The sequence below is a fragment of the Ciconia boyciana genome, chromosome 23 (genome assembly GCF_034638445.1).
Source record: "Ciconia boyciana chromosome 23, ASM3463844v1, whole genome shotgun sequence".
In the NCBI taxonomy this organism is placed as follows: Eukaryota; Metazoa; Chordata; class Aves; order Ciconiiformes; family Ciconiidae; genus Ciconia; species Ciconia boyciana.
The window spans coordinates 4,021,826-4,035,661 of record NC_132956.1 but is presented as its reverse complement, the minus strand read 5'-3'; the positions used below and the strand labels follow the sequence as shown (position 1 = coordinate 4,035,661).

Below are 13,836 nucleotides of genomic sequence, written 5' to 3'. Positions count from 1 at the left end.
GGGGGATCCAGACACCCCAAGCTTTGGTCACCTCTGCGTCCTGGGCACGCCACCCCCTTCCTTCTCATCGCCCATCCTTCGAGGCTGCAGCAATGAAGAGATTTACCCCTCGAGAACAAAACCAGGGCATTTTCCTCAGCCTGAGTGTCCTTGCATGACACTTTTTAATCCCTAATTTATTTGCAAATACGTGTGGGCAATTTCCCCCAAACCTAATGAACCAAGAACTGTTCACACGCAGCTCCTCGTCCCTGCACATCCTGCTCTGAACTGGTTTCTGAAGCCTCCAGCGACCGCACCGGCTCAACCCTGGGGTCCCTGAGCCGCGGCTGAGCACATGATGCAGCCTGAATTTCTCCCGGTCATCCCAGTTTCCCTGCCAGCCGCAGTGGGGATCCGGGTCCCAATCAAAAAGGTGACCCCAAATTTGTCATCGCTGCAAATTCAAAGGCTCCATGCACATCTGAAACTCCCAGCCCAGGCAGCGCCTGGAAACCTCGAGCGTGAACTCAGACTTTGTTCTTTTATTAAGAGCTGTGCCAGATCCTGCTCAGCTGCAGCCAGATGAGACACGAGGCTGTTAGATTTGCATCCCTTTATTCACTACAGGAGATTCGGAGACTACTCATCACCATACGCAAGTCCAAGGGAGAATAAGGTGTTGCAGGGACAAATTATCCCATGGGCGATGCTCAGCATCCCTAGGCTGACAGGGCAAAGCCAACTCTGTTGTTGGCCATGTCGAAGATGGAGTAATACTGCTGGAGGAAGACGTTGCCGAGGATCCAGAGCGGCTGGCCGCTGGCAGAGGACACGTACGTGCTCTCGACCCCAATGGTGCAGACGCCGTTGTTCCATTGGGGAAAAAGGAGCAAATTTCAGTGCCAGTGAGGAGCGCGGGGGATTTGTGCTGCCCGTGCCTTCGTGGCTGCTTTGGCTGGGAGCAGGATTAGACCCTCCTTACAGGCACATACAGGCATGCAAAAGCACTGTGAAATCGAGTGCTGGGAAATATGGCACTCAGGCTGCTGGAAGCCTCTGTGTTTGAAAAGAAACTGACTTTCTCCTGGGCAAAACTGCCCTGTGATGGCAAACGCGTGTTGGGAATGATAAAATCACACCTACGTTTAAGACATAGACAGAGGGAGGCAGCGGTAAATGGGCTCCGCTGATGGCAAAGTAGAGGGTGGGCATGCTCGGGACGTTGCTGCAGTCGACGATGAACTGCAAAAGAAGCAAAGAGAGGCAGAGGGGTCAGGACCCCCGGGGCTGGGCACCGTCCTTCCTCCGGCTGTAACCTCGGCCATGCTCCCTAAGGGTCAGCCCAGCTCTGACTGTGGCAGGGCTGTGCTGACCCGGGTTTATCATATTTGGAAGAATTATTTTTGTTTTACACCACTGCAAGGGGAGACAAACCACTGCCGTGTTGTTTCAGGTGAGATGGTTTGCTCCAGAGATGCCGGGAGCCCTCCATAGCTCAGCATTACCACCCAGATGCATCCTCATCCCATGGCATCAGCCCCTCGTGTGTGCAGGACATCCTTCCCACCTACCCCGTAGTCACTCTCCTCCGCACCCAGTGCCTGCAGGAAGGCTGACATGAATTGCCCTGGGACGGTCAGCAGGAACGTCCCGGTGTCCACAATGCCGTGACAGCCTTGGCTGCACCAGCCGGTGGCTGACAGCCCGATGGAGAACCTGGAGAGAGCAGCAGAAAAGGCATCAGAAAAGGCTTCCCCCCCTCCAAGACCCACGCCGAGCTGCAGCACAGCACTTACTCCTCAATACTGATCTTCCAGTACAATTCCTGGACCACAGGAGCCCATAAAACCTCCCCAGAGTACAGCTGGGGGTCAACCCCTCCAAGGATGACTTCCCCGCCATAACTATATGTCGGGTTGCTGGAAAGACACAAAATTAAACCCCAAATCAGGCAGGCTGCTCAGTAGAAAGTGGTGTAGCGTACAGGTGCGTGGGGAGAACGTGTGGATGGAGAGTGAATGAAGAAAAGGATGGGTCCAGGCTGTGTCTATGCAAGAGAGAGACCCGCTGTCAGAGATCGCACCGTGAGTAATAGAAGCTGAAGATGGGTTCAGCGAGCTGGCCCTGCTGCAGCACGTTCTGCATCAGCATGTTGTAACTGCTGATGCCAATGCCTGGGTAAGCCATGCCCAAAATCCCATTGAACTCCAGGTAGTAAAAGGGTCTGCTGGGCTCATCCAGGCTCAGGCCGAACTCCTGGTTCCTGACAACGATGTTCTGGATCTGGAGGGAGAGGAAAGATGCTGGGAGATGTTGGCCTTTTGGACATCTGCCTTGACAGCAACATCCCACGAGAGGCAGGGGTGGCCACGAAGGTAAATCTGCACTGAGAGGTGCTGAGCTCTTCCCCATCGCAGATGGGAGATGGAGTCGGGAGCAGCCTGGCTCATAGTCTTTGTCCCATCACCCTTATTATTTCATAAAAATACCCACAAAAACGGTTTGCCTCAGTTAAATTAGTTTGAAATCACACTTTCACTGCGTGCAAGTCTCACAACAGAACATTTCTTATGTCTTGTAATGACAAAGTTCAGCCATCAGTGTAAAAAGCAAACACTTCTGGCCAAAGATACCCCTTAGCCCAAAGCAGAGACGAAAAGCCCAGAGGACTCGGACTGAGTTTGTTTGCAGATCCCAGTCTCCGAGTAAATTTATGCTGACGCCATAAACTCTACATGGGAGATTCAGGCACTAATATCCAAAATAAGAACGTACTTTCAGCTACTCCCTAAATTTTTAACTGAATTGGACCGATCACAACCGCAGTCACTTCTTACCCGGATTGCAGTAATGCACCAACACATCAGAAGTCACTTACTGTCACGGTGTCGTACCCTAATGTCACCGACAGGTCACCGAACCCGTAGCTCAGGGTGTAGGTCACACCAATGCCCGAGAAGGTGGACGACAGGCTGGAGTTGAACCTGGCATGGTCCTCTGCATGGAGAGAAGGTCACAGCCCCCAGGTCACATCCTGCCCTCGGTTCAGCATCCCTGTCCCCACCTGGGCAGAAATCCCCAGCAAGGGGCTTCCCAGGGAAGAGGCCATCCAAAACCAGCCCCACCAGTGTCACCGAGCAGAGAGCAGACACCAAACCCCATCGGCTCTCACTGATTTCCCTCTCGTAGCGCCAGCCCGCAGCGTGCAAGGGATGTCCAAGAATACCGATGGGCATTCCCGGCCCCCCGGCACCACTGTGTCCCCCGAGGGATGCTCACCGCAGGCTGGAGTCTGGCAGTAGGTGGAGGGCACCCACAGGTTGGCAAAGCCGGTGTCGAAGAGCACCAGGAAATTTTGCGGGGGGGTCCCGATGCTGATCTCCCGAAGTAGAAGGACTGTGAACAAGAGCGTGGGTGGATTTCTGTTTCTGCCTGGTTTTTTGAATGAGACTTTTCAGCTCTCCGCCCTCTGCTAGCTGAGAAAGCCGAACCATTAAGGCATTGTAGGAAGGGCTCCTGCTCCCTGAGTGCATCCAGGGCAGCTAAAGCACAGAAAGGGGGAATGATTTGCCTACAACATAGCAAAGTCAGCGTCGAGGCCAGGAGTAGTAGGTCTGCCCTATAACCATCAAACTCTGCTTTTTCTGAGAAAGGAAATCAGTTCAGGATAAGACGTGCTGCCTCCTGCCTTCATCTCCCAACATCACCCAGCCCTCGGAGCTGGGCTACAAAGACAACAAAATTCCTGCCCGTGCCCAGCACAGCCCCTCGACTCGTGAGCGGGGAGAGAGCCGAGCCACCCACTGCAGAGTTCCCGCAGGCGGGCAGGAGAGGAGGAGGGCATTCCCAAAAACCAGAGCTGGGTGGCTCAGGGGAGGGAGGAAAAGCTTTAATACTTACATTCAGGTAGTTCGTTAGTGGCTCATAAGCCACAGCATTACTGAGCTGGTATTTCCTACCGGAGTCCCCTTTGAGTTGCTTTAGAAAACCCTCCGGCACCCCTTTCTCTCTCATCACCTCCCGCATGGACCTGCCTTTCCTTAGGGGGCTCCTGCGTGGGATGGGGACGGCAGCGAGATGCTGAGTGGCTGGGTAGCCCTGTCCATGTACGCACCCGCCATGTGCCGAGGGCGAGCCCGGCTCCGCAGCCGAACCCTGCACCCTCGCACCCATCCCAGCCCCAGGGCTTACCTCACCATCCCCTCCCCAAGGCGGAGGCAGCAGGGCCAGCACCAGCCACCGCATGGCCCTGGGTGGTGGTGGCTCCACGGCAGCTCCTGCACCACCTCGGCCAGGACGGGGTATATATAGCTAGGAGCTGTGCCAAGCCCCTGCTTCCAGAAACCCCTTTCCCCTATCACTGCACCCACCCAACGCCAACACGCTGCGGTGTGTTTATCACCGCAGCCGCCCTGATTTTGCTTCCTTACCCGGCTGTTCGGGCGCTAACAGTTTGACCAGTACCTTTGATACCAAGACCAAATATGTGACATCTGATAAAAAGCAAAATTCTGTTGTTATCAATAAGTTAAACGTATTTTCCCTTGCCTTCAGCACCAGCTTGATCTTTCCAGAAAACAAAGGCAAAACACACCCTTTACAGCAAACGGAAATTTATGATGCTGGTGTTCCTTTTTTCACCCATCTAGGCAGCCAAGAAAGTGCCACGGGCTGCCAGTATTTCTTCCATCCAAGTCTACAGACTGTGTTACGTCCAATTCCCTAGGAGGAAATGGCAGGGCTGGTTTTTCAGCCCAGCTCCAAGCCTCCTGGGAACCAGCACGTACCCCAGAAATGTCTCTCTTTCCTGGCATTTATCCTTTTGTCATCCTGCCCCTTCTGCCCTCCAGCTCTGCTAGTACCCCCCCAAAGAAGCTGAGATGGGGGCTAGAAACTGCTCAGTACAGCAGCCCTGAAAGACGTAACAGGCCTTTACCTGCCCAGTTACAACCACTCAACCATCTCCAAAAGACACTGATTTGCTGCAGTTTCTCATCCGTGTCAGAGTTACACCGAGGATGCTCAGGTCACACGCCTGGTGTGTTAGAGGTGATGTCTCCCGTATGCTTTGAGTGATGCTGGTCATACCCAGGCTGGAGAGATGCAGGGGAGCATGTATTTACCCACTCATTCACAGGGGAAAAAATTCCTGGGAGACCCTTTCCTCCCCTGGGAAGGTGCTACCAGCCAGCCAGCCCTGCCAGTCCCTGCCGGGGCACTGAGAACCCATCCTGGCATCTGCCACCCTGAGGATGCTGCTCAGTCTCGTACTCTGAAGCCTGGGCATGCACTGCCTGCAGAAACTCTGCCACGCGCTGCTGGCGAACAGCAATTGTCCCCACATCCCCGTCACCCTGGTAGCCTCATCTCCCACGGAAAACCCGAGGAGACAAACATGGGAGGTTTTCTGTGCAAAGCTCTCAGCAAAGGAGCCCCAGCTGGACCGAAAGCCCAAGGCTGCTCAGATGCCTCTGCCTGGGGGACGCAGCGCTGGACCAGCTCCACCTTAACCACGTGCTTTAACACGTATTGCTTCGAGCACCCGCCACACGCCGTGGTTCTGCTTCCATTTCGCTGGGACTAAAATCTTTGTCCAGATCTGAATTGACCCCACGGGGGTCACCAACATATGCACCCCAGGGACCAGGCAGAAGGGGGGCCAGCGCAGCTCTCCCCGGGGTCGGGCAGGAGCAGCCCCGCTGTCCTTTGCGGTCACTCGCAGACTCCCCAGTCCCCGCTAACGGTGGGGATGGACCCCAGCAGAGCCTTGCTGCTCCCATCCGAGCTGTCGGCATTGCACCAGTGCTTCAAGCCTGCGGTGGCTCAGAAAACCCGTGGCAGCCCTCCTCCTCCTCCTCCTCCCTCGCATCCTGATGGATCTGCCTTTGCTCCGATGGATCCTGCAGGGAGCAAAGGGAAGAGCAAAGAGCAGCAGGGACATGGTCAGCCATCACCTGTCCCTTTTTGCCACCGCTGCTGCCAGAACAGCTTCAGCTCTCGGAAACCTCCCCGTTTTATAGGGGAGGAGAAATGCCCTTCCCTGCTACCTGCACCTATCTAATCTTCTCGCTGCACTCGGCCTGTGTCAATATTTTGACATAAAGCACAGAGGAGTTTGTGTCCTTTCTCTGGTGAAATGACAGAGCTATTAATATACCTGCTAATGAGCTCCAATGATAAAGAGCTTCTATTAAACAAGTTTGGATCCCGGGAAAGACCAGTGTTCCCTATCCCCTTCAGCCACAGACCACGATTCCGGATACTCTGGCTGTTGTTTTACCTGACTGAATAGCCCGCTTCAGGATTTAGGGGTCATTTGGATGTCATGGCTAACCTAATCTGGCCTCATATTTCCACTCTGACTTAATCACAAGGACTTTGTTAAACCTTATCCAGCTGCAAGGAAGATTAGTGTCTTCCCACATGCACCTCTGATGAGGTTTCCCAATGCCCAGTGAGAGGGACAGAGGTGGGGACCGACCGGCCCCGTGGCTTTATCCTCAGCTGGACGGAGCTATCGCTTCAGCCCTGCAAGTACCAGCAGCAGCAAGAGACAGGACAGCATGTCCCCGCGGTCGCTGCAAGGTCACCACAAACTGCAAGCAAAGCAATGTCCACTGGCTAACTCTATATTTGCCCGCGTAGGTGCTGGTGAGCATCCCCTGAAGTGACGTAGTGCAGCCTGGCAGCGAGCGACGGCTGGAGGAGGAGGAAGCCGTACCGCCCCGTTAGGGTCACGGTGCTTTCAGACGTGCACCAGCGCCTGATGGCACGGAGCAGAACTGGCTTTTTGGGGAATCCCTCAGGGAACTCCTGTCCCTGGGGCTGTGGTTGGTGTTTAAGACCAACCCCAGTGACCTTTTGGTGTCCCGATCCCCTAGGACACCCCGTGCGTGTGCTTCTCACCTGCAAAGCAAAGCCCTTGCAGGAATCAGGCTCAGGACGCTCATTCTGGGCTTGTCCCTCACTGAGGACAAGGAAGACAGAAGCGGGGTGCAGGCAGGCCTGAAGGCAGCAGCTGGGATTTGGGGGACGGCAGCTGCCTGATTTCCAACGCACAAAGTCAGCAGCCCCCAGCTGAGTTGCACAAGCCTTGCAGAGGGGACGGGGCTGGGCTGTGGGACATCTTCATACCCAAGGGCTCGGAAGCTGGACTGCACCCGGCTGCAGGAGCTACCCCGGGCACCAGCATGGGGAAGGACTGGTCATTCCCGTCCCTGCGCCCATGGGGCTGTGAGCTGAGCTGCAGCTCAGAGCCTGCTGTGCTCATCAGAGCCACCCCCCAGCTCAATAATTCACTATAGGTAAAGGCTGAGACTCAGTCCCACAGCCATTAGGAGTCGACAGCGTGTCGTACCCCTTTGCAAGAAACATAAATACATCGACTTTAGATTTGAAGCAGCCCAGGGACAGCTTCCCCGCCGCTTTCCCCATGCTGACTCTGCGGAAATCTGCTGAGGAGTTTATCACAGCGCATACCTTGCTGGAGAAAGAGTGGCCGAGACACATCAGTCCGCACTCAGTCATCACTCAACAAACTCAGAAGGTCAGAGACGATTTGGGATGCGAGGGTTTATTTGTAACAGGAGACTGTGAGAACGCACACAGAAATCTCGGAGGGACCGGGAGCCGTGCAGGCACGTAAAGGAACATAAAGGTCCATAGGAACCCCGTAGCACTCCAGCAATGCTGGCTAAGGTGTGTTTGGCCAGGAGAGGGGCTGGATTTCGCTGCTCCACTCCTCTACGCTGACGAGGCGAAGCCAACACGGTTGTTGGCCATGTCAAAGATGGTGTAATACTCCTTGAGGAAGACATCACCCAAGATCCAGAGCGGCTGCCCGTCCTGGGAAGGCACATAGGTGGCCTCAATGGCAAGAGTGCAGTAGCCGTTGCTCTGTAAGGGGGGAATAACAGGGAGTCAGAGCCTCAAACAAACACCAGGACCCTGCCAGCTGGGCTGCAGGGAGGGAGAGCATTGCTACTTGTCAAGAAGCACAAGGTCCTTTCCTGGCCCTCAAGGACTCAGCAGGATGAAGCTGCTCAGCTAATACATACGTTGGAGACATAGGCAGAGGGGTAGAGTGGGAGCTGAGCTCCGTTGATGACGAAGGTGATGGCAGGCATGTTTTGGATCTTATTGCAGTCAACTGCATACTGTGGAGAGACGGTGAAGAGGAGGTTATGGCTGGAACAGCACCGACTGTGAGAGGAGAGATACCCCCCTTATGTGGGGTAACACACACTTTGTCCCCTGGCAGTGCCACATCACCTCCCTGACTTGCCTGCAGCACCACAGTCTCTAGATGCCATGTGAGTTTTGCAGGATCTGGACAAGCCCATGGCTCACTCGCAAGCCTCCCCGCTGCTCCGTGCGCACCCCCAAATCATTCCCTGCACTTACACCATAGCTGGTCGCCTCGGCACCCACGGCCTGAAGGAAGCTGTCGATGTAGTTCTCGGGCACCGTCAGCAGGAACGTCCCTGTGTCCACGGTAGCCTGGCAGCCCTGGCTGCACCAGCCGGTTGCTGACTGTCCGATAGCAAACCTGAGAGGAGAACAGGGAGAAGGACGTCACTTTAAGCACCCACTGGCAACTAAACCTGTCTCGGATGGATCTATAAGTCTGGGATGCTCTGAAAAGCAGTGCCTAACCCCTGCCTCGAGCCCATGCCTGCTGCAATAGCTGCAGCTTCATCTGGAGGACAGCTGTACCACCCTCATTGCATGAGCTGCCCGCGTGGATCATGCCCATCAGGTACAAACACAACTCACTCGTCAATCGCGACCTGCCAGTAAAGCTCCTGGGTCACCGGTGCCCATACAATGTCCCCATGGAAGAGCTGAGTGTCAATTCCTCCAAGAATGAGCTCTCCCCCATAGTACTTGGTGGGTTGGCTGCAAAAACAGAGTTACAGCAGCAGAGATTGGTAAATCGGCGTGATATGCGTGGGCTAGGGAGGGACAAATTCACAAGGAACCCTCATGGGGACAGGCAGAGGGACACCGGTGCACATAGGATGTGCAGAGGGCCCCAGCAGATTTTTACCGAGAGAAGTAGAAGCTGAAGACGGGCTGGGTGAGCTGGTTCTGCTGCAGCATGCCCTGCAGCGCAGTGGGCGTCCCTCCCACTGCCAGCGAGGGGTAGGCCATTCCCAGGATCCCATCAAACTCGGCATAGTAGAAAGGCTCGGTTGGCTCGCTCGTGCTGAGTCCGAACTCCTGGTTTATGACCTTGATGTTCTGGATCTGGAGGGGAAGGGGACGCCAGGTCAGCCTGCGCGCTTAGGCAAACCCGAGCAGCCATCGGATGGGATGACTGATGCTCTGAAAGCCCAAAGAGCACACTGCAGGGTCATAGCTGGTGAAAACGTCACCAGGCAGCTGGGAAAATTAGCAGGAATTGGGTTAAAACAAAGCAAAAATCCAGCTGGGTAACTGACGGTGGCAATAACCACTTTATATTGGTTCTGCCCATCTCAGGCCCTGGTTTGCCCATCTTGGCTACGCGAGACATGAGATCTGCCCTTGGGCTGTCCCCCAGGCTCCTTCCATCGGGGCAACCAGCTGGTGCTGGGGTCACAGCGCCCAGGAAGACAAGGATGGCATGGGGTGCATTTACCCTCAGCGTGTCGTAGCCCAGCACCACCGAGAGCGCGCCGCTGCCGTAGGAGATGGTGTAGGACTGGCCGTTGTAGATGAAGGTGGAGGAGTTGCTGGGCTGGAACGCCGCGTGATTGACTGCATGAGAGAGAAGAGGGCAAAGCTCCTGGGCACGCGCTCGCCTGGCCCCGGTGGGATTTCACCGCCGGTCTGTCTGCCAGGATAATGCCTGGGAAAGCGGCTTCCCTGGCAGACAGCAAGTCGTGAAGAGTGGAATGGGCAGTTCCTCTGCTTCGTGGTTATCTCTAAGGAAGGGTTTGCATCCCAGTTTTGCCTGCATCCCTCTCGAGGGAACAGCTATTGTGATCACAACCACATCAGCTACCCAGCATGAGCAAAGCCATCAGCAGTTAAATCCCCATCGCTCTCCCGCCGGCAGCGAGTTACATCGCATGAGCTCTGCCGGAGAGCGGGACATCAGCTCCACAATTCGTAGGTTTGCTCTTCCCTCCGCCTGGCCACGAAAGGTCAGGCACAACCACCGAGATTTCTGTGCTCTGGGGACACCCATGATGGCTTTAGCGATTTGGCCATCTTCATTAGCCAGGCACATAAAGGCAGAGAGCTCTGTATTTCCCAAGCAAGGCACCAGCTGGTACCAGGGAGCAGCCATCCCAGAGCAGGGTGCCGGGATCATTTTTGGTCTGGCATCACCATTTCCCCCATGCGATCGGACTATGCTGTGCTGGGGGAGCTCTGTGCAACGCGGATGCCATACTCACAGCATGCCGCCGTCTGGCAGTAGGTGGAGGGCACCCACAGGTTGGAGGAACCGGTGTCGAAGAGCACCAAAAAGTTTTGCGGGGGGGTCCCGATGCTGATCTCCCCGAAGTAGAAGGACTGCAAACGAGAGACACGTTATCTCCGTTGGGCACAGAGTTAGGCTTTCGCCTCCCAGCCCTGTGCCGGCATCCCAGCGCTTTGCAGGGTGCCGGGGAATGCTCAGGCTCGCTCTTGCAAATCACAAAGTAGGCAGGAACGGACTGAGCTCTCACCTTGCTTGTTCTCCCAAAAGACGTAATGTTAAACACTTAATTTCTTATGCCTTTTGTTACATATAGAAAAGCATTGCTTTTCATTGCTGGGGGAAAACTTTTCTAAAGTTTAAAATAGAAGCTTAAAAAAAGCAATCTCTCACTCCTGGAGGCTCAGGGGTGAACAGATCGCTCCGGCAAGTGGGAAGGCAGAGGGAGCGGGGAGCGTGGTGTACGGACAGGCAGCGAGAGGGGAACGTGGGGTACTCACATCCAGGTAGTTGGTTATCGGCTCATACACAACATAGTTGTTACCAAAGTCATATTTCTTAGCTGGATTGTATTTAATTTTCTTCAGGTAGTCCTCCAGCACTCCGGCCTCCCTCATTTTCTCCCGTATAGACTTGGCTTTCTTCAGTTTGATTCTGCACAGAGAAAAAAGAAAAAAAAAAAAAAAAAGTAGCAGGATATCAGGAGAAGATTTGGGCATTTTCAAACAATCAGTTCTCTGGGCTCCTTTGAACCCTGCCACGATGGGAGCCCTCTGCTTGGCTGCCTTGTACCTCCCCAGGGGCTGCCCTCCCAGTGAGGGATGCAGCCTGGACTAGGACCATGACGGTCTGTGGAGATGCAGGAGGCTGGAGTTACACCTGGTTCAGCTCGGTCAGCATCCTTGGGGACGCAGTGCAGCCCGTGCAGGTTACACCTGCAGCCGGTCTCTGTTACCTACCCTCCTCCTGCTGCAGCGGCTGCTGCAGGACACCCACCTCACCATCCCCTCCGAGAGCTGGAGACACAGCAGGGCCAGGACGAGCCACTTCATGGTGCACGAGTTGTCCGCCGGTCCGCACACACCCTCTTGGAGACCACAGCAGATGGGTCGAGCTGCCCAGACTCCCCGCTTTTATTCCAGGAAGCAGTGACCCCCACTTATCTACTGACCTCCATTTTCCATTACCACCACGCGCACCCCCAGCTTCAAGGATTTCTTTGTATTTTGGGCCACGGGGGTTTGAGGAGTTTGTGTCCTTAGTGAGGCGCTGAGGTGAGAATAGAGCAACACACGTCTTCGATAGCAAGATCAATGTGTTACCATCCAATAAGAGGCCAGCTCTTATCGCAGCAAAGAGAGGAGTGACCCAAACGTCCTCGTTGTGGGGCGTTACCTGTGTTCATTAAAACCTGTTCAAACCTTTTCCCAAAACAAAAGCGCTCACAGCTCTTGGCGCAGGATGGAAACTTTTATCTACTGTTCTTCCGCCCGGCCAGCCCAGCCACCCACCTGCGGGGACCTTCTGGTGTGGAGGAGGGATGGCTGCTGGCGTGGAGGCTTTTCCAGGGCACGGTGCAAAGAGCTGGAGCCGGCTGCTCTGCTCCCCCTGTCCCGGCGGCTCATTGAGCCCATGAGGTTTCTTCTCCTGCATTCTTGTAGGTGGTTTCCAGCACTGTTCTGCCCTTTGGTCCATCCTTCTCTGCTTCTCCATCTGGTCTGTCCTTCTCCACCTCTTCATCAGCCTCCCAGTCCTTTGCCATTCTCTCTTCCAGGTATAGCTGGTTTCCATATGTCATACACTTCAATCCTGCTTCTGCTCTCCTACTATTTTGGGCAGAAATCACATATTTTGGACAGAAATCACATATTTTTCCTTTTTTTTTTTTTTAATTTTGTGGAACAACTGATTCCCTTTCCGTCCTGCATTAAAAGGCAGGCGCTGTGCCTCCCTGCATGGGAAGGTTTAACCCACCCGTGGAGGAAGCCCTTGGGGCCGGCCAAGCCACAGCTTCACCCACCGGGTCCTTACACCAGCCCAGAAAGTCAGGAAATTTCTTGTTTGCTTTTTTTTGTGTGTGAAAAAAAAAAGAGAACCGCAAACACAGACCTCCCAAACTGCCAACAAACACCCAAACAGACCAAAATGTTTTTAGTTATAACCTAAATATTTTCTAGCAAACGGACCAAAATGTGTTTGGGTATAACCTAAACATTTTCTAGCAAATGGACCAAAATGATTTCAGTTATAAATATAAATATTTTCTAGACCTTCTCTGGCACCCCTTGCATCCCCGCTCTGAGCAGCCTGGCTCTTCACAGCGAGGAAATCGCGCTCCCCATCATCCGCCGATAGCCCCGCGTCGCTATCGCTGCACTCATCCCGTGTCAACGCTCTGCACAGATTTTACTCCCTCGGGAGCACCAGGGAGTGTGTGTCCTTTGCTGGATATTGAGACTATAATAAAGCAATTATCTTGTTTGCTAGCAGGATTGATAGAAAGATCAACTTATTAAGATTGGATAAAAAGCAAATTCTGGCTGAAAGCAAAGAGCAGTTATCAAAACGTCAATATACCGAGTGTTATCTGCAGGTCCCCACGGGGACTCAGCCTTGCCAAAAGACAAAGGAATAAGGTGCCCTCTACAGCACGCATGAACACATTCTACTTTTGGCACTTCTTGACCAGAGTTAGACAGCACTTGTTTGCCGAGACATTTAGTCTAACGGGAAGCAAGGATTTACAGTTTCTAACATCAGAGATCCCACGTCCCTACGCGGAGCAGGACTTGGCCAACAGCACCCGTGCCACTCCAAGGCAGGACTTCTCCTCGGGGCCAAGCTCTGGGCGTTTCTCCTCCTTTGCTTTCAGTTTCTTTTCTGTGTTGCTGCAATGGCCCAGCCCACACGCAAACAGCTCCAGCCCAGGGTACCCCGTCTCTCCCAGATGAGTACGGATCCCCTTTGCATCCCATGGCCAACTCCGCCACCTCTCCCGGGACACTGCGGCGGGGCAAAACCAGCACACGAGATGAGCCATGAGCAGCAGCTGTCCTGGCCATCTGGAGGGCTTAAGCACTTTCCATATGAGCCAACAAATCTTATTAAACCAACAGCCGCTGCAGAGGTGGGCACCATCTCCCAGAAGCCGGTAGCTCTCGACAGAGCGTTTCACAAGATTGGGAACGGGCTCTAAAGTGGGATCCAGCCTCCCTCATGACCCGAAGACCTCTCCTGCCTGTAGACAGCACTCCCAGAGCCATCAGGGGACAGAAACCTTTCCAAAAACATTGCCATCACCCTGAATTTCCTAGTCTGCTCTAGGCTCTGCTCTACCCGTGGCAAAAACACAGAGAAGTGACTGGTCCCAACTCCAGGATGATTTACCACCCCGGTTCCTCCACCTCTGCCCCAGACACAAGCTTTTGCTATTTACCTCAACAAAC

At 54.3% G+C, this 13,836-nt stretch overlaps 2 protein-coding genes across 2 annotated transcripts; both read right to left on the bottom strand.

The window, feature by feature from the left end:
* Positions 1 to 701: 701 nt before the first annotated feature.
* On the bottom strand, positions 702 to 4,227 carry LOC140643220 (pepsin B-like). Its single transcript, XM_072844727.1, is given in 11 exon segments — positions 702 to 854; positions 1,126 to 1,224; positions 1,554 to 1,698; positions 1,779 to 1,901; positions 2,066 to 2,265; positions 2,861 to 2,979; positions 3,262 to 3,363; positions 3,366 to 3,378; positions 3,883 to 4,033; positions 4,174 to 4,203; positions 4,205 to 4,227. Coding segments are annotated over 11 exon segments (1,158 nt in total).
* A 3,498-nt stretch (positions 4,228 to 7,725) lies between these two features.
* On the bottom strand, positions 7,726 to 11,445 carry LOC140643221 (pepsin B-like). The gene is made up of 9 exons (XM_072844728.1): positions 11,387 to 11,445; positions 10,891 to 11,044; positions 10,368 to 10,485; positions 9,605 to 9,723; positions 9,032 to 9,231; positions 8,758 to 8,880; positions 8,386 to 8,530; positions 8,040 to 8,138; positions 7,726 to 7,878 (listed from the first exon to the last, which is right to left on the bottom strand). The coding sequence occupies exons 1-9, from the start codon at positions 11,440 to 11,442 to the stop codon at positions 7,726 to 7,728; spliced, it is 1,167 nt and encodes a 388-aa protein (XP_072700829.1). The 5' UTR covers positions 11,443 to 11,445.
* Positions 11,446 to 13,836: the final 2,391 nt, after the last annotated feature.

What these genes read in the sequence shown, in the direction of transcription:
- LOC140643221 (XM_072844728.1), bottom strand. Translation starts at nt 11,442, where the DNA reads ATGAAGTGGCTCGTCCTGGCCCTGCTGTGTCTCCAGCTCTCGGAGGGG. An exon ending in CGATAACCAACTACCTGGAT is followed by an intron (nt 10,486 to 10,890) that starts GTGAGTACCCCA and finishes TCTCGTTTGCAG; the next exon opens with TCCTTCTACTTCGGGGAGAT. An exon ending in TTCAGCTTCTACTTCTCTCG is followed by an intron (nt 8,881 to 9,031) that starts GTAAAAATCTGC and finishes CTGTTTTTGCAG; the next exon opens with CCAACCCACCAAGTACTATG.